The following is a 19,150-nucleotide window of genomic DNA, read 5'->3' as shown; positions in this document are numbered from 1 at the left end:
CAAGTTTGGGAAACACTGATCTAGACCATCCCTGACAGGTGTTTGTCTAACCTGTTCTTTAAAATTTCCAGTGACAGGGATTCCACAACCTCCGTAGGTAATTTGTTCCACTACTTAACTACCCGTGCAGTAGGAAGTTTTTCCTAAAGTCTAACTTCAATCTCCCTTGCTGCAATTTTAAGCCCATTGCTTATCTTCTCAGTGGTTAAGGAGAAGATCACTTTCCTTCATAACTTTTTCCATACTTGAAGGCTTCTTATGTCCCCCCCCTCAGTCTGCTACAGACTAAACAAACCTAATTTTTTTCAATCTTTCCTCATAAATCATTATCAAGACCTTCAATCACTTTTGTTGCTCCCCCTGGACTTTCTCCAGTTTGTCCACATCTTTTCCAAAGTGTAATGCCCAGAACTGGATGCAAGGCCTCAACTGGAGTATTATCAGTGCTGAGTGGAAGAACTACTTTTCATGTCTTGCTTAAACATTCCTGGTTTTTAAAAAAAAACAAAACAAAAAAAACCCACACACACTGGGATTTTTTTTGCAACAGTATTACTTTGATTCATTTAGTTTGATTTCCTATAATGTCCATATCCTTTTCTGCAGTACTCCTTCCTAGGCTGTTCTTTCCCATTTTGTATTTGTGCAACTGATTAGTCCTTCCTAACTGTAGTACTCTGCATCTGTCCCTAATTCAGATTATTTCTCCTGTTTGTCAAGATCACTTTGAATGCTGATCCTGTCCTAAACTGCTTGCAACCCCTCCCAGCTTGGTATCATCAGAAAACTTTAAGTGTACTCCCTATGCCATTATCCAAATCATTTATGAAGATACTGAATAGAACCAGATGCAGGACAGATCCCTGCAGGACCCCACTTGAGATGCCCCACCAGCTTGATTGTGAGCCACTGATAACCGAGTGTGGTTTTCCAGCCAGTTGTGCACCATCCTATAATAGGTTCATCAAGGAGGTAAATAAGCACCTCTGCCAACAGCTATGAGCAGGCTCAAGTAGTGCAGTCGCTGGTGGGATGGGTCGGGGAAGCCCTGTCCCATGGAACAAAGCAGGGGGAGGTGACAGAAGAGCAACAGAGGGATCATAGAGGTGGAGGGACGGCGTTCCATGGCCAAGAATGAAACAGCTTAGTCAGTCTGGCTCTGACAAATAGCAACAAGAGGGGAAGCAGGGTGAGATAAGCCTGCACCTACTAGAAATGGAGAGGAATTGTTTGTGGGGCATGCTAAGGAAGAAGGGGATTCAGTTAAGCAGTGCAACATTCCAGCTGATTCTCAGGGCACTTTTGCTAATGTTGAAGGGTCTTTTGAGTTATTGAATAGTTGCTCAAGGGAAGCCCCCTCACAGGACATTTAAAAATACACTGTTCCCTAGGCCTTTATCCAGACTGCAATGCATAATCCTGTTTGGCACTGGGAGGGGAGAGGGAAAGATTAGATGGGACCCAACAAAACTCTTACTTCTCTTCCCTGCATGAGCAGGTTCTAACATAAGACATCACTCAGCACCAACATCCATTTAATTCCTCCCTCTTCAGGAGGGGAGCAGAGCACATAGGCTGGGAGTTACAAGAGCAAGCAGAAGGGTTGGGGCAGGAACAACAGAGCTATGAAATCCCAGCGAAGTGCGCAGGAGACTGAGGACAGCTCTGACCAGCACAGATGCAGGCTGGGAAGAGCTGAGTTCCTTAGACACGAGGGGGAGCCCTGCACTCAGCTCCCCAAAAAAGGTGCAGAGAAACCAAGTCCTGCTCTTTTGTCCTTTCCCAGGTAACAGCAGGTGGTTATGACCTAATGGCCCCAGAAGAGGTGAGGGCAGCAAGTCAGAGTCCATGAGGCTACAGGGTCAGCGCAATGGCTTTGGCTGTTATGTTCAGTACAGCAGAGGCAACAACGGGGATGTCTCTGGCAACTCTCTGAAAGGGGGGGACGTTGGGTCCTTCTAATGTGTCCAGGATACCTGTGGGGGAGGGTAAAAAGTGAGAGTTAGACACTAAGGGAGAGTGTTTCTATTCCACTCTGGCCAGGGCACATGCACAGAGGCGTTGCACATATATGCTGGAGGCCGGTGTCGCAGGACAGGCAGCCTTTAGGTTCATACAAACAGTAACACTTCCAGAACAAACCCTGGGTGCACATGGCCAAACAGCTGCACCGAGCAGAGCCTGTCACCTCTGCAGTAGGGCAGGGGGCTGTGTGTCTCTGAAGAGTGGAATACAGAGTCCCTCACCCTCAGGCTGTCAGCCCTAATCCTCTCTGGGGGACCACTGCAGTGTCACATGCTCCCCTGAGATATTTCTAGACACTCTCAGCTAGAGGGAGCCCTCTCTCCATTTGACTTTAGCACCCATCCAGTTGTCCCTCAGGACAGTCCCACAGATCTTGCATTGCTTGTCATCCTTAGCTATGCATACAGAATTTACAGCAGGAGCTGCAGCTGGCAAGGGGCATGTGGCATCTGTATTTCTCTGCAGTACAAATATGGACCTGGGGTGGCAGGGAACACAAGTACAGACTGAGGCCCTATGCCCCAGGCCTTTTCTGTAATCCCTTTAAAGCAAGTGATTGCTAGGGGAATCCTTTGGAAGATGGTCTTCCCAGCAGATGAGTCTCACACTGTGGGCTTGGAGCCCTTGCTCTGGCAGAGAGAATGAATCCATGACAGGGCAGTGCCGAGTTCCAAAAAATGTTAAGCCATTCTATAAATATCAAGGGTGGGGTCGCATCTGCAATACTGTATGTAGTTCTGGTCACCCATCACAAACAGGATATTAAAGGGGGTTTAGCGAAGGGTGACAAAAATGATTAGGGCCCTGGAAAAACTCTCATTTGAAGAGACTGGCATTGTTTACAGTCAGAGAGGAGATTATATATATTGAATGGCCTAAACAAGGGAAATCACAAGCATCTGTTCTCCCCGTCTCATAATACAAGAACAAGGGATGTTAATCAAATTCAAAGTGGATAAAAATACTTTTTCATACAAGGCATAATTAGACTGTGGAACTGCCTGCCACAGACAGTAAGTGAGACTAAGAATTTAGCAAGATTCAAAAAGGGACTGGACATTTATATGGATGACAAGAATATCCAGAGTTAATACTTATGCTAACACTTTGGAAGGGCTATTAATTCTTGTGCTTCAAGGCTTATGCCAGTCTCTAGCTATTACAATGAGACCTAACATAGGCAGCAAATTATCCCACATTAGACCCTCCTCTGAAGCATCTGGTACTGGCCACTGGCAGAGACAGGATACTAGAGTAGATGGATCTCACGTCTGTTCACATATGGCAATTCCCTGTGTTATCTGACCCAGAACTGGGCTACAGCTTGGGAAGACAGAAAGCAGACCCCCAGGATGCCCAGTCAATAACCCCAAACCTAAACAGGTGTTGCCTTCCTACCCCGTCTCTTACCTTCCACCACCTTGTGATAGGCAAAGTGCAGATAGAGGAGGAAAAGCATGTGCAGAGCAGCCAGGGTTCCACACAGGATGAGCCGCTGGGTATGTCCTACTGTGCGTGACACCAGCACAGCAACCTAGGAAGGGGACACAGGTTAGACAGACAAGGCCCTTGCCTCTGACTTCAGAATCTTGAGCAGGAGATGCACATGGGAGATAGGCCAAGCTGCAAGAGCTTGCTGATCCCTCACCCCCTCTTCAGGCAGATCCCTGTTGCAATCAGGCTTCCAATATCCCTAAACAGAGCTCTTGGGTCTAGTCAGAGGAAATTGGTAAGAGTTAGAAGGTAACAAGTTCAGTGAGCAATAACCTCCTGTCAGTGCTAATGGACACCAGGAACTCTTTGGGGGAATGGGCATGGACCTCCAGGACTCCCCATCATGCTGCCTGCTACAAGGGAGAGTCAGGCTGCTTCCCATGACATCCTACTCAGTTGTGATGGGAATTACTGCCAGTCCTGCAGTGCAGAAAGCATATCACACTGCTCTCTCCTCTAGTTCACCAGCAGTGGGGCTCCCAATAGCCTAGTGAGATGCAGACGTTAGCCACTAACCTCAGGGGAGGGAGGAGTGACATCAAGTGTGTATCTCTGCAAAAATTACAGCTCTCAAGCCTGCTTAGCAGAGAGTCTCTGCTGGGCTGCCCATCCCTTACCATTCGTAGTGTGGAGAGGCCGCCGATCACCAGCCAGAAGATATAGAAGAGGGAGTGGAAGTGGATGTTATAGGTAACAAAGAGGGTGATGCAGTGTCCAAAGAGACCATAACCCTGAAAGGAAGAGAAAATATGTGGTAAGAGTGGCAGCCCCGCATGGAGGCACATGAGGTGCACTGGACATGAACAGCAGCAGCTTACTCTGAGCTTACTAAAGCTTCACTAAGTGCACATACACCAGAGAGGTGCAGCAGCCAGCTAGCACACAACCAGCTGTGGCTACTGTGCCGGCTGGAGATATGGCTTCCTGCCTGAGAATGCCAGAGCCTGCTGAGGACTTAGATACCACAGGGCCTGGCTGTGGCAGATGAAGGAAACGAACTTATGTCTAGAGGCAAATGGGAATCTCCCAGTTTCACAGCTGGGCATTGAAATCAGGGAAAGAAACAAGCTGTCAGTCTGGAGCAACTGCCCCTTCCCCTTGTCCCAGGAGAGGGGTCCCCAGCAGGGATAGCAGCTTGAGACTCAAAGTAAATTCCTGCCTTACCCCCAAGGGATTGTTCATATGTACACAGAACAGCCACAAATAGAGACCATCAGTTTACCATGATGCAAGGGCTACATTCCCCTCCTCCATCCCCTGTTGGAGCTCTGTGCAGCTACCCTGCACCCTGAGAACCCCGCTCTGAACATACCAGCAGTGACAGCATCTGTACCATGGTGATCTGGGCATTGCACAGGTATGCCAGGAAATAGATGAAGGAGGAGACGCCCAGCCAGTAACCGAAGCAAGTGCCAATTGCTGTGCCCATCAGCGTGCCTTCTCTCTGCAGAGAGAGCAAGAAGGTGAAGAGGATGGCAGAAAAGACACCACACACAGAACAGTTACCAACCAACCACTACCCACCCTCAGCAGATTTCCCCTTGCCTTTGGTGGATGTTTACCTAATGCCTGACTAGCAGCATCCGGGGGGCATGGACCAGTGATGCAGTGCTAAACTGTATAGTGCAGCAGGCCAGCAGAAGTGATCTCAAGTTGGTAACTCAGCCTCCAAAATCTGTCTTGTGTGTGACATCACCATAAGAAAGCCCCCATATCCAACACCTAATGTTTTACCAGTACATTTTATTTAACTGAAAAGTTGCATAACAGCAACTGAGACTTCAGCCCTTAGTAATAAATACATGTATCGTATCAACATAAAACATACATAACTCAGTTTACAGTTTGGTGTATAAAAGCTAAGTAGCAAGGCACATCCAAAGCACACATGTGCTTAGTCAAAAAGCCCATCGGCAGCACACATAAGATACAGTTTTTACAACATTAATAATCTCTACAAATGTCAAATTAGGCAACGCTCACTGGTATTCCCCAGCTACGTTTATTGGGCTGCTCCATAAACCCAATTTAACTGGCTGATCAGTTAATGGCAATGGTTTCCCCCCAGCCCCAACTTAGCCTGACAGCCCCCACACACATCCCAGCAGCCCTGACCATACATGCCACTCCCAGCAGTGCCCAACACCTCAACCCCACTGGCCACAGCCCCCACTCACCTCAATATCCTGGCCCCCCAACTCCACCACTCCCAATCTCACAACATCCCCACTCACAACTCACCCCGGGACCTTTCTGGCCACTCACTGGGAACCTCCGGCACAACACTCCACTCCTGTCCCAGGCTAGGGCAGCTCTTCTCGCTCTTGACCATCCTGTCCTGGATTTCAGGTGCCGGAGCACTGCTCTTGACTGCTCCAGCAGCACTATCCCCCTGCACTGGTCCATCCACTGCAGTAGGCTCTTTCCCACTGCCCAGATTCCCAGACAGCAGCGAATTGGGTTCTTCTGACCCTGCCAGCCCCAGAACAATAGGCCCTACCGCACACCAAGGTCCCTTTCATCAACGCATTTCTAAGTCACTCTCAAAACAGAAGCACCCCCTGTAACCAACAGCTCAAAGCCTGGTGCAAACCCTGTCTTGAAACTGAAATGTTCCCTTACAATGATGGTGTCTGATGTCTTCATCCCATGCAACAGGATGGCCACCAATGTGAAGACCAGCATGAGGGGGCCGTAGAGCTCACCTGCAATCTTCTACAAGGGGAGATAGAGAAGGGAGGGGTTTGGTTAGTGCTGCAGGAAGCCAGACCACCTCCAAGCTATATGGGAAGTGCCCTAGACCTAGCTCATACTCGGTCACTTACTGACCTGAGCAATTATAGCGAAGGATGGTGATAGGAACCAAAGAGAACCAATCACATGAGTAAGGGTTAAGGAGGAAGCTGAACTGAGATACTGACTGAGGAGTCAGATCAGGAGCTAGGGTCACGCTTCCCCCCCCCCGCATGGGGGTTGGGGGATGTGGTTTAATGGAAATTAACCAGGAAATTTTGTTGAGGCACCATACAAGAACTTCTACCACACAACTCATACACAAACAATCACCCTTGCACATGCATGGAAAAGTGCTTTAACTAATTCATCCATATAGCCCTTTTTTGGGGGGGGGGAAGGGAGGCAAAACACAAGGCCACAAAAGGAGTCTGTCAGAGCCCAGCGTTCCCTGTTCTCAGGCCATAGTCAGCTCCAATACAATTAGTGACAGAGTTAGCAAGAGCGGTCGGTAGCACTGTGTCAGCAGCACTTTGCTGACAGGCTTATAACTTAGCAAACTGACAGCTTGGGAGAGCATCGGAGTTGGGGGTGGAGGTGAGTAGGTGTTGTGCGACTGAGCCAGCTCCGAGAGAGGCATCAAGGGCAGCACTGCCTTAAGAGGGCCGGCCTTATGGTCTCCTTGCTGCCGGTCACAACTGCTGAAACCCCCTCAGGCAAAGGTGTGCAGACTACTGATAGGCATTTCTAACAAACTCATCTCCTGAACATCTGATTAAGCGCTCCAATGCCTCAGAAGCCCATTCACTCAGGATACAGAGCCTTGTGCATCACAGGGGAACTCACCTGGGGAAAATTAATCATCTTCATGGGGATCATGGACTCCAGCAATCTGCACAGCACAAAAGCACAGGAAGATGTCAAGGGCGAGGAAGACAATGAAAAGGTTAACAAGAAACCTGAGAAGTGAGAGATGCTGTATTCCATTTCCTGATCTCCTGAGCCAGCATAACCCCGTGACCTGGGGCCAGATTGGAACCAGTGCTCTAGTGATGTAAGGCTCCATCTCCCTTTCCCTCTTACCCCCAAAAGAGCAAGCCAATCCCACTAGCAACCGGAGACCAGACTGGAACCAGTGCCCTTGAGGGGAGAGGATCTGTATTGCAATCCTAGCCCCCTGTGCACAAGCAGATTTCTGAAAAAACTCCTGCTTAGTGTCCTGAGGGCAGGATGGCACCATGGGAAAGTGGGGACCAGAGAGAGTCTATCATAGAGGAGACAGCCAAAGCTTTGCACCTGTGAAAACCAACGTTGTGTAGGACAGATGGAGGTTTAGTAGGGCTCTGCGCTTTCCCCACACAGGATGTGAGATTAGCAACAATGAAAGGCTAAAGGAGCTGCTGGGCTCAGCTCCACAAACCCTGTGTCTTACACTCAGAATGGCACCAATAGGCTACAAATGAAACAACATCCAGCTCAGTTAGGGGATGTATTGATGTAACTCTTTAGGGATAAAGAGAGGTAAGTAATTAGAGTATCCCGGAGCACTTTCCCCCAAAAGCTATCTCCATAGAAAGCCCATAAGCAGAAGTGGACTAATTAGGAGCTATCCAGGCCTTCATTATACAAGGGATAGGGTGGAAGATGCTCCTCACTTTATGGCATGGATCTTCTGCCCTGTTCAGGTGGCACCTCTACTATATGTCCCTGGTCCATTATCACGGGGCAGCCCTTCTAAAGCACCTGGTGTATGGGCCACAGCAGTGCATGCAGCTGCTCAAAAGCAGGTGAGAGGCCTGCATGACCTGAGTCATTTGCCCCTCTGCCCAGTTTGCTCACCTGTTCCGAACTTGGATGGGCTCCACATCAAAGTAGGGTCTGAGAATATCAATGTTGGCATAGAGACTGAAGGCCTTCGAGGCTTGTCTCTTACCTGCCTGCCACATCTGGGGAGAGAAATGGGCAACTGTAGCAGACTGAACACTCCTTCTGCAATGCTGCTCTGAGCAGATTTCCCTGGAACCAAAGCACCAGGTGGCTAAATAACCCGAAGGAAACAGAAACATCTTCAGAGAGATCAGCATCCCACCCAACGCCTGGGAGGAAGTAGGATAAAGGACATCAAGGCCAGAATGGGACTCAAGTTGGAGCACTAGGAAACCCTCCAGGAGATGGGGAACAGAATCCAGGAGAGCACAGGGTCAATTGGGAAACGGCTACCTGGACCCGAGATGGGATCTGGAGCCCATCATAGCCAGCGCCCCATCCCTTGCAGCATCCTGCTCACCTGGTCAGCTACTTGTCGGCCCAGCTGGCCCTTAAAACCCTTCATGCCCAGAAACTCTCCATCCTCCTCGTCTGCCGCAGCAGCTTCGGCATCCACGTCCTCCTCCTTCATGCGTTGGTGCATCTCGCCCATGTCCTCGAAGCTGGAGCCAGACGTGTCGTCCATGTTCTCCATGTCGATCACGGCGGAGCCTCCTCCCTGCGCCCAGGGCAGAGGGACAGTGAGTCCGGCTCAGAGCCGAGGCTCGGGGCAGAGGAGACCCCGTCCCAGCGCTACGGTCCCCCCAGGTCCCGTGCTGGTGCCTTCGCCCGAGGAGCAGCGCAGGCGCTGGGCAAGGGGGACCCCGCAGGGGGCCCGGCCCCGAGGGGTGGCAGCTGCAGGGCTGCACAGGCCGGCCAGTCCCCCAGGCCGCCTCCCCCTGCCAGCCCTGGGCTCCCCCAGGCCGGCGCCGCGGCCCGTACCTGCATATTGTCCTCGAAGCCGCCCCACTCCGCGCCGGCCCCGTTCCTAGCGCCGCCGCCGCCTGCCCCCGCCGCCGCGCCCCCGGGCCCCGACATCATCCCCCTTGGCTGGGGGGACAGGGGCCCCCGGCCGCTCCGCTCCGCGCCTCGCTGTAGGGGCTCGGGGAAGCCTAGTCTGGACCCGGACGTGACGGACCCGGACGTCAGCCACTCTGGCCGAGGACGTGGACGCTCCTTTGCTCTCGCGACATTTCGTAATAGCGGCCAGGCCGCGACGCCATCTTGGTTGAGGCAGAAAAAGCGAGCGTGAAGGGGCGCCTGGGAGAAGGGTGCGGGCTGTGCCCTGCCATCCAGACAGCGCGCACCCAGCCCAGCTGCCAATGCCTACAAGTACGCGGTAGTAGCAGTGTCTGTTTCCTATGACAGAGCCACACCCAATATGGTGAAGACCAAGTCGGCGCACGACGTCAGCGCCGTCAAAGGGGAAGACAAGCCTGAGCCCGTATCACGTGACCGAGAGGCGGGGACGTGCAGTGAAGAGCATTCCTGTTACTGTGTCACGTGCCAGGGGTGCGAACGGAACATGGCGGCGCGCGGCGGCGTGGAGGAGATGCGGAGCCGCGTGATACTTGGGGAGTTCGGGGTCCGCAACGTGAGTGAGTTGGGTCGTGGGGAGCCTCACTCCCGGGCAGGGGGCGGGTCTAACGGGAGGGCGCGCGGGCCACGCTCTGGGTGAGCGGCGGTTGGGGGGGCACGGGAGGTCCCGGGTCCGGTACTGTATCGGCCCCTGGGACCCGGCCCCGCCCAGCACCTGCTCTCTGCTTCGCTCCAGGTTCACACCACGGACTTTCCCGGCAACTACCCCGGGTACGACGACGCTTGGGACCAGGCCAAGTTCGAGAAGGTGAGAAGCGGCTGGGGGCCCTGAGCGGGAGAGGGGGGAGCTGAGCGGGGTGAATTGGGGTCTCCCGTGGCTGGTCTCTGCCGCCCATGGCAGGTGACCCCGGGCCTGGCTATGCAGTGCCTGGCTAAGGGACAGGCCCTAGGCTGCCTGGTCACCTGGCAGCAGCTGGCAAGGCTGAGCCCCCCCACCCGCCCCGGAGCTGGGGACCCCCAGTGACTCTGTTCCCTTGCGTCTGCCCTGCAGAATTTCCGGGTGGACGTGATCCACATGGATGAGAACACGCTGGAGTTCGACATGGTGGGGATCGACGCAGCCATCGCCAATGCCTTCCGGCGTATCCTGCTCGCTGAGGTACCCAGCAGGGGCTTCTGGACCTTCACGCCAGGGCTATTTGAGCCACTGCCAGCCCCATCAAATCCTGTCATATCTGTTTCTCACTGCTAGTCCTGGCTAATGTTGAGCTGCTTTGGGATGGACAAAAATTTATCCCAACCTTCTTGTTCTTTGCCCAGAAGCTACATTGTGTTGACTGGTAAAGAAGTCTCAAGGGAGGCTGGCCAGGGTGCTAGCTCCTAGGACTGTCAGGAAGTGAGACCTAGCTCCTGGGAAAGGCGAGATTGTGACCCAGGTATAGAGAAGACAGACGCCCCAAACTCAGTGGGGTGGAGAATAGGCTCGAAGTGCAGTGAGGATATTCCATGGACTGCCAAGCTCACAATGTATAGGCTCTGCTCCTGAGAGAGGCAAACAGTCCTTCTGTAAGCTAGGAGAGCTTAGGGGGGCGTATAAGAGACCATCAGCAGAAGCTGTTGCATTTTCTGGGATGATAAGTGTAGTCCAGCTGCTAGTAGCTGTTAAACAGCCCCCCCAAGATCCTAATCACAGATCTGTCCCCCAAGCACAGGGCCAAGTTCTACAACTGCTCATATGGGGTAATGCAAATCCTATTAAAATCAATGGTAACACTCAAATGAGTAGAAGAGAGAAGATACAGGATCCTCATCTAGATCCCTCCTTTGGTAATGGTGTCTGTGAAGAGCAAGAGTTAATCAGACTCCAAAGAGGGTGGGGGTGGAGCAAGAAAATTTCTGGCTGGGTATTAGGGAATGGTGGTTAGCAAATAGCACATGGCTGGGGTACTGCCTGCCTGATTTGCTCTGTCTCCTTCTCCCTCAGGTGCCGACGATGGCTGTAGAGAAGGTCTTTGTGTACAACAACACGTCCATCGTGCAGGATGAGATCCTGGCCCATCGCTTGGGCCTCATCCCCATCCGAGCAGACCCACGCCTCTTTGAATATAAGAACCAAGGTGAGAGTCTGTGCAGGGGAATCCTATGATAAATGGAAATATTGGAGGCTGCTCCGAAGTGAAACCAGTGCCAGATGGATTGAGTAAATCTGCAGTTCCAGGAGGGAGTGGGAATCTAGTCAGTGGGGAGATAGTCCAGGCAGGACTCATTCTGCTTTCCCCATCCCTTTGTAGGTGATGAGGAAGGCACAGAAATTGACACGCTGCAGTTCCAGCTGAAAATCAAATGCAGCCGGAACCCTCACTCAGCCAAGGAGTCATCTGACCCCAATGAGCTCTACATTAATCACAAAGGTAAAACTATTCTGCTCTGGAAGTAAACTCTCCCCTTCCCCAAGTGGATAGGGACTTTGTTGACCCCAGTGAGCTCTACCTCTACCAGAAAGAGAACTCCTCTCTTCCCCTCCCCGTTCCCTCCCCCTGGCATGAAGAAAACTGATCCCTTCCCTCTATGAAACTTCCTTTTTGCAAGGTCCAATCCTCATAGTTGTATTTTCCTTGCCCTGCTGGGATCAGCAACCTCTTGTATAAGTGTTGCCTCATTTCCCTTGGTGCTAAGACAGCTTGGTCTGATACCTGTGGTACATCTCTCCACAGTGTACAGCAAACACATCACGTGGGTGCCCCTGGGAAATCAAGCAGACCTGTTCCCAGATGCAAATTTGCGGCCTGTTCATGATGACATCCTTATTGCCCAGTTGCGGCCTGGCCAGGAAATTGATGTGCTCATGCACTGTGTCAAAGGCATAGGTGAGTCAGGGGTGCTCAGTGGGACAGCGAGATGGAAAGCATCGGTCTTTCAGGTGGGGTATGGTGTGTGTAGTGGGCATGGGGTCATAAGAATTTTTCCCTGATCTGTGGGACCTTGAGTGTGGCTTGGTTCAGTCTTAAATGGCAGGCATTAAGGAGCACTTCAGAGCTTAACTTTGTCTAATGGGGATTAGTGGGCACTCTGAATGGAGATGGGTGCTGCTTATCCTTACTTGAAGCCCAAGGCAGTCCTAGGATGAGCCCCACATCATCCAGCAACTAATCTGGGCTTTCATCCTGGCTGCACAAAGCAGCAGTGCAGCGTCAGACTGGATTGTGATGTCTTGCTACCTCTTCACAATGGTACAGTCAGGGCCTGCTTGGGGTAAATTGGGCTGGGAAGAGCCATGGTAATGGCAGCCCAGAGGGATCTTACTCTCTCTGAGTTGCTGCAACATGCTCCTGACTTCTTATCTCTTTTCCCTCAGGTAAAGACCATGCCAAGTTTTCTCCAGTGGCCACAGCTAGTTACCGGCTGCTGCCTGACATCACTCTGCTGCAGCCCATCGAGGGGGAGGCAGCTGAGACGCTGAAGAAGTGCTTCTCCCCGGGAGTTATTGAGATTCAAAACATCAAAGGTACCTTCCACCTCCACTCCAGGGACTCTGCATTTGCAGAGATGAGACTGAGTACAGGCTAGAGCCAGGCATTGTACAAACAGAGCCTATTCCCCCAATGGCCCTGAATCTCTATTCTGGATGTGGGCTCTAGAAATGAATGGGTTTGTCATGTGTAAAAATGTGATGAGGTTGAGGCTTCCCTATTTTCTCCCTCAGATGCCAGGGCAGGATATGCCTGTCCACTTAGCTCTTTTATTGGTCTTTATAGCTGCAGGTACTGCTTAGTTGTCCATGAGGCTTTGTTGTAACAGTGGGCTGTGAGTTTGCCATTCCCAGCAGTCTTGAGGCCTCAGGTGGACCTGTGCCTAATGTTGGACAGGATGCACGTTATCTTTTTGAGCTGGAGCTGCCTTTTCGGACTTATGCCTTGCTGAAGTTTGTGTTGGAAGTAAGGAAGTTTTTTTTGTGTAGGACTTCAGTGCCTTTTCCTGGTGGGGGGAATTGCATGTTTTGGGTGCAGTGCTGGCAGGAAGGAGATCGCTGGTCCACTAGTATGGAGAGGGAGTGTGTATTTGTCCGTATCTCCTGCAGGGAAGAAGGTGGCAAGAGTGGCCAATGCTCGGATGGACACGTTTAGCCGGGAGATCTTTCGTCATGATGATCTGAAAAACCTTGTGCGCCTGGCACGAGTGCGAGATCACTACATCTGTAAGTAATCTGTCTCTTCTGCTGGATACTTCAGTCCATTCCTTAGCTTCTCTCCCTGCAGAAACTTGTCATCACGCTATTTTAAGCCTCTTCATCATCTGCAGAAGGTCAACCCTTTCATACATTCATGTTACAGTGGGTGCCCCGTGGGGGCTTCGCTTTGGGGCAGGAGGCATCCACATTTCCTTCTCCCTGTACTAAGCAAACCCTGCAGTGTCTGAACTGTTGCCCACAATGGATTAACTTGTCACTGTGTGCAGGTTACTGTCTGCTTGTAGTCATGGGTAGGCAGAGTGGCGGGGAGCATAGAATCATAGAAGTGGAATGGGCCTTAAGAAGTGATCAAGTCCAGCCCTTTGCACGGAGGCAGGATTAAGGAAAGCTAGACCATCCCTGACAGTGTTTGTTCATTCTGTTCTTAATTTCCAATTATGAGGATTCCACAGCCTCCCTTGGAAGCTTATTCCAGAGCTTAACTACACTTATTAGGAAAAACTTTCTAACTATATCTAACCTAAATCTCTTGCTGCAAATTAAGCCCATTACTTCTTGTCCTACCTTCAGTGGATGTGGAGAACTGATCCTTGTTTTTATAACAGCACTTAACATCTCTGAGGACTGTTGTCAGGTCCTGCCTCAGTCTTCTTTTCTCAAGACTAAACAAGACCAGTTTTAACCTTTCCTCGTGGGTCAATGTTTTCTGAACCTCTTTATTTTTGTAGCTCTCCTCTGGACTCTCCATTTTGTCCACATCTTTCCTGAAGTGTGGTGCCTGAAATCAGACTCCGTACTCCAACCGAGGCGTCACCAAAGCCGAGTAGAGCGGGATAGTTACCTCCTCTCTTAGATAGGCTATTCCTGTTAGTCTGGGGTGTATTATTAGCCCTGTACACAAGTTGTGAATTTGTGATCCACTTTAACCCCTCATCCTTTTCAGTGGTACTATCACCTAGCCAGTTATTCCCCATTTTGTAGTGGTGCATTTGATTTTTTTTCTTCCTAAGGGTAATACTTTGGAGGACAGGATTGAAATTCAATCAAGATAAGTGCTTAAAGCCCCTCCCCCTGGTGTCATCTGCAAATTTTGTAAATATACTCTCCACTCCATTATCCAAGTCATTAATGAACACGGAGGATTTGATGTTGGGTAGTAGCTGGGCTGACCCTTGTCTCTGTTTCCCCAGTCTCAGTGGAGTCTACAGGTGTCCTGCCTCCAGATGTGCTGGTGAGTGAAGCCATCAAAGTGCTGATAGGGAAATGTCGACGGTTCCTGGATGAGTTGGACTCCAACCACATGGAATGAGCAGTTCAGGACACCATGTTTGAGAAGCAGAGACTGATTCTATTGGCCCGGGCTCTTTATCTGCAGGGATTGTTTCCAGCCCACAAGCCTATGTAAACAGGAGGGGACCTTCTGTTACCAAGCAATGGGACCATCCATCACCTATTCCCCATACTGTATGTAAGCAAGCAGGTGGACACACTAGAAATGAAGGCATGCTGTTAACAGTTTCAGGACTGATAGCACTTCCACTTCCAGCTGTGTACATGCACTAGCAGGAGCCTAGGGAAGTCTTATGGCTCTTGTTTTCTAATGGGTTTCAGCACCTGCAGAGGAGGGCCAGTAAAGCACAGCAGGGGCTTGTACTGGCCACTGGGCCTTACTGAAGGCCCTAGATCTTCTAAATGAAGCCTTGCTAAGGAGAAGAGCCAACTTCAAGCAAAGGCAGATTGTGTGGAATTGTTAATAAAGTAGAGGCTGTTTTGTCAGACTTCATTACATCAATTTAGCCTGGGGGGGGCTTGATTTTCTAGGTAGGAAAGTGGAAAGAGGCACCACTTAATTCATTAACAATAAAAATGCTAGTGCTTTGAAAGCTGGGCTATAGTGTTGAGAGGCTAAAATGCCACTTGCCTTTTTTCCCTCCAGGGTAAGCAATTGCTGTATTTGCTACAGTGGTTATTTGATCACTAAAGGGAAGAGAGATGCTAAGACCATCTCTATTAAGATGGGGTCTACGCTGTGAAAATTGAAGCAGTACTGCTTATACAGGAGCATGTGCTCTAGGTCAAGCTGCGCAAAGCATGAAGAATAAAAACTAAATTGGATTTTCAACATTCTTAATCAGGTCCAGGCCTAATATAAGCCTAGCTGCAGAAAGTTTTAGAAGAGGATACTAGCCTGTTCTTATGGAGTAGGCATGTGATCTGTGTAACTGCAGATTTCATCACAACTAATGAAACTCATATGAGGGAAAGTATACTCAAGTAAGGATCACACTGGACTGGGTGTGCGGCCGTGGCTCTGGGCTTGTTCACTATACACAAGCAGCTTGCTTCTTAGTTGCAACTAAGTATTCTTTATTTATGGGCTTCAGTAGGTGACCAAAAATAAAGGAATATCAGTCTCCCACCATCAAAAATAAGGCTGCCCAATTTTTCCCATGTAGGAAAAAAAACTTTAGGTGGTTAAAATGAGATTTCAGAAGTTAGTAAATTACTGTTTCTAAAGTTATCACAGTAGGAGCTTAATACAGGGCATCTGATGACTGCTGGAGCCCTGTACTTCCATTTTTTAAAAAGGCTCTAGCCCTCTTCCTTGCAGAGATGGACTCCAAACTGTAACCCAGTTGTTTAGCAAAATAATTATCTGTGGAAAGAAGTTTTCTATCAACAGTGAAGTCAATCAGGCCAGCAGTTTGCAAACCAAAGTGACCCTTTAGCTATTGAAGGGAACAAGGGTGGGAGAGATGGCTCCCCTCTCCCATATGCCTTTGTTCTCCAGTCCCTGATTGGGAGTGTTAAAGTGAGGAAAATCCTAGGCAAAGTATAAAAGCTGGAAGAAAGACTGGGTCCATGTATGTAATTTAAGCATTTTACTAAACCTTGAAAGTGAGGGAGCATCTCACAAAACAAGACCCTGACTCAAATAATCATCACACCCTTCATTCTGCCCCTCAGAGTAAATGAACTGACACCTAAACTGTATAATCCCACAGCTGCACTTGTTAATAAAACTAGTACAAAAGCCAAATGTTTGCAAGACTCATTCCTGCATCTGTTTTCATATCTCTACGTTTGTGCATAACTAAGCAGGCATGTTACATATCACTTAAACATATGGGAACAGCCCACTTCATATTTTCCAGTTTTAATGATTAACAGTCAATACAGGCTATAGTTTTTTTTTTTTAAATTATGCAGTTAAAAAGAGGAAATTCCTACTGTGTAACTAAGTAACACCAGTGGCAGATATCATTGTGCCCCCTCCCTATTCAAAGTTGAAGTGAAAATAAAACCATAATAGATTTTTTAAGGCGCAAAGGAACCACTGTGATCATATAATCTGACCTCATGCAGGTCACAGGCTAGGCCAGTGGTTTTCAAACTTTTTTCTTGGGGACCCAGTTGAAGAAAATTGTTGATGCTTGTGACCCAACAGAGCTGGGGGATGAGGGGTTTGGGAGGTGCTCAGGGCTGGGTCAGAGGGTTGTGGGGTGGGGCTGGAAATGAGGGGTTCAGTGTGCGGGAGGGAGCTGGGGGTGTAGGGCCTCAGGGCTGGGGAATGGACTTACCTCCGGTGGCTCCTGGTCAGCAGCGCAGCCGGGGTGCAGAGGCAGGCTTCCTGCCTGTCCTGGCACCACAGACTGCGCTGCGCATGAAGGGGCCAGCAGCAGGTCTGGCTCCTAGGTGGAGGCACGCAAGTGGCTCCCTGTGGCTCTCGCCCACAGGCACCACCCCCCACCCCAGCTCCCATTGGCTGGGAGTGCAGAGCTGGTGCTCAGGGTGGGGGCAGCACACAGATCCCCCTGGCCCTGCTGCTGGCCGCTTCTGGGGTGCAGCGCAGTGTTGGAGCAGGTAGGCACTAGCCTGCCTTAGCTGGGCAGCACCGCCAACGGGACTTTTAACATCCCGGTTGGCGGTGCTGACCAGAGCGACCCAGTACTAGGTTGTGACCCAAACTTTGAAAAACGCTGGGCTAGACTACCTCACCCAATGGAAATTAGCTTCCATAGCTCAGAATCAGGAGTCACTTCCAAAAGACAAATGAACCATCCCAGGCAATACTTTGTTTCATGATGGTGATACATTCTTGTATGTCACCAGAGGCAGAGTTAGGTTGGAGTGGTTACATGAATGAGAGGCAGTATTTTGTTTAGGTGCAACTTTAGTTTCTCTTTTCCTAGCTTTTTTAAATGCAGCAGTTGGTCTTGAAAGGTCATGTATGCCTTCCTCTTAACTAGATACCTTAAATGTAGACTACAGTTCTTAAGCTTCTGAGTTGACCTTCACACAAATGTTGTATGGCTAATGATCCAAGTCAGCCCAGAGAGTACATTAACCTCAATGCTGTGAGTCAGACACTTGCCCCTGGAGTAAAAATGGGTGTTGGGAGGAGAAATACATAATATGGACGCCTCATCATCAATTGGACAAGAGACCACCACAGAATAAAGGCAGACATGATACCTTGGGTATGAAACCAAAATACCTTTACTGACATTCAGAGGTTTAACAACCAATCCAGAGACAGCTTCGCATTTAATATTCCTACAAAAGAAGGCTCTAAAAACCATTAAAAAAAATCTTTGTTTCTAGCATGAAGTCACAATGTTAAAAATACCACAACACAATAAATACAACCAGCCTCTGCTGAGGCCAGGAGCCACTTCAGCTCAGGAGTAAGTAAAAAGATTATGAGGCAAAGAGTGGAAGGGACTGTGTAACAAGGGCAATAGGATGAGTGGGCTCAGGCCACAGGGATAGTCACACTGCGTTCCTGAGGCCTGCTGTTCTTTCCAGCCCCATTCTCCTAAGATTTCTGTTCTGCTCCTTGTCCAGGCCCCAGCCTAGTCAATACACTTCTCATTGGTTTCAGTTCTCTGTTCTTTTGCAGTACCCTGGATGGCAAATCATAAAAGCTCATTTTGGATAAAAACCTTCCCCCACCATACAATTTGCATTACGGAGCCCAACTCCTGCCACAACACTTGTTCCTCAAGTAACAGAGACTAAACCACCCTCACTGCCACTAGAACAGGGCACAGAAGGGTTCAAATCTCAGTCCACATTTCCTTATTCTGCTAAAATGGTAGATCAGGAATTTAACCCCCGTCTTCCTCAACCCTGGCTACAGGAGGTCAAGATTTCAGGAAGAACGGTGATGCAGGACAATGCATATCCCTAAAGCAGAATGCAGGCCCACTGTCACCCCCACGCAACACTGAGGGCTGATCCCCTTCAGGGTTTACAGGCTCTTGGCAGACTGGTCCAGATTTTCCATACTCTGCACCTGTCATTTTCCAGTCCACAGGGAATGCTGCGTGACATTCCTGCCCCAGTCCTGAGGGGCTTTTGATAGAAACTGGCATAAGGCTAAGCCAGCTTTCCATTTGGTTCCTTGTGGAGTAAGTTCTACTGAGCACACATACGACGACGTCTGTCTCCTTCCAGAGAGGAACAGTGTTTTAAAAATCAGACTGAGAACACTGACTCCGGGAGATTCTAGGGCACTGTAACACTCCCAAGCATGCAGCCTCCAGCCTGGAAAGCAATCACAGCTGAGAAAACTAGGGCTGCTTTCAAGTAGTCCGAGAGGGAAAGAGATTCACCAGAAAACAAGCCCTCTGCTGTCGTCACACTGGAGATGATGCCAGATGGGGACTGCCAGTGGTGGGCACAACAGGAGTGTGATGCATCCCAGGTGAAGCCTGGCTCCCTCCCTTCAGAGTGAGGCTGGGGAGTGCCATCTTCGCTGGGATACCATTCTGCCTCTCCCATTAAACCTAACTCCTGAGGGACTAGCCCAGAAGCAGGTGGGGTTCAAGTGACCCAAGGCTGCAAAATGACGAGGCTCTA

The 19,150-nt window shown here is 50.0% G+C and overlaps 2 protein-coding genes across 2 annotated transcripts; one reads left to right on the top strand and one right to left on the bottom strand.

Moving 5' to 3' along the window:
* Positions 1 to 1,518: 1,518 nt before the first annotated feature.
* On the bottom strand, positions 1,519 to 9,190 carry YIPF3 (Yip1 domain family member 3). The gene is made up of 9 exons (XM_024193740.3): positions 9,001 to 9,190; positions 8,540 to 8,737; positions 8,092 to 8,198; positions 7,099 to 7,144; positions 6,142 to 6,234; positions 4,832 to 4,963; positions 4,137 to 4,250; positions 3,436 to 3,559; positions 1,519 to 1,976 (listed from the first exon to the last, which is right to left on the bottom strand). Exons 1-9 carry the CDS (start codon positions 9,097 to 9,099, stop codon positions 1,855 to 1,857), a joined length of 1,035 nt encoding a protein of 344 aa, XP_024049508.1. The 5' UTR covers positions 9,100 to 9,190; the 3' UTR covers positions 1,519 to 1,854.
* A 354-nt stretch (positions 9,191 to 9,544) lies between these two features.
* On the top strand, positions 9,545 to 14,738 carry POLR1C (RNA polymerase I and III subunit C). The gene is made up of 9 exons (XM_024193743.3): positions 9,545 to 9,652; positions 9,833 to 9,904; positions 10,148 to 10,255; positions 11,081 to 11,213; positions 11,388 to 11,507; positions 11,811 to 11,963; positions 12,452 to 12,601; positions 13,175 to 13,291; positions 14,476 to 14,738. The coding sequence occupies exons 1-9, from the start codon at positions 9,584 to 9,586 to the stop codon at positions 14,592 to 14,594; spliced, it is 1,041 nt and encodes a 346-aa protein (XP_024049511.1). The 5' UTR covers positions 9,545 to 9,583; the 3' UTR covers positions 14,595 to 14,738.
* The last annotated feature ends 4,412 nt before the right edge of the window (positions 14,739 to 19,150 follow it).

The sequence above is a fragment of the Terrapene carolina genome, unplaced genomic scaffold (assembly GCF_002925995.2).
Source record: "Terrapene carolina triunguis isolate 2854851 unplaced genomic scaffold, T_m_triunguis-2.0 Scaffold85, whole genome shotgun sequence".
Lineage (NCBI taxonomy): Eukaryota > Metazoa > Chordata > Testudines > Emydidae > Terrapene > Terrapene triunguis.
The sequence above is the reverse complement of the archived record's forward strand: the minus strand, read 5'-3'. Positions and strand labels throughout refer to the sequence as shown.

Excerpts from the sequence above, each read along its gene's own strand:
- POLR1C (XM_024193743.3), top strand. The coding sequence starts at position 9,584 with ATGGCGGCGCGCGGCGGCGTGGAGGAGATGCGGAGCCGCGTGATACTT. Across the intron at positions 11,508-11,810 it reads GCTCTACATTAATCACAAAG|TGTACAGCAAACACATCACG; the intron begins GTAAAACTATTC and ends ATCTCTCCACAG. Across the intron at positions 12,602-13,174 it reads TGAGATTCAAAACATCAAAG|GGAAGAAGGTGGCAAGAGTG; the intron begins GTACCTTCCACC and ends TATCTCCTGCAG.
- YIPF3 (XM_024193740.3), bottom strand. The coding sequence starts at position 9,099 with ATGATGTCGGGGCCCGGGGGCGCGGCGGCGGGGGCAGGCGGCGGCGGC. Across the intron at positions 7,145-8,091 it reads CCCATCCAAGTTCGGAACAG|ATTGCTGGAGTCCATGATCC; the intron begins GTGAGCAAACTG and ends TGTGCTGTGCAG. Across the intron at positions 4,251-4,831 it reads TACAGATGCTGTCACTGCTG|GGTTATGGTCTCTTTGGACA; the intron begins GTATGTTCAGAG and ends TCTTCCTTTCAG.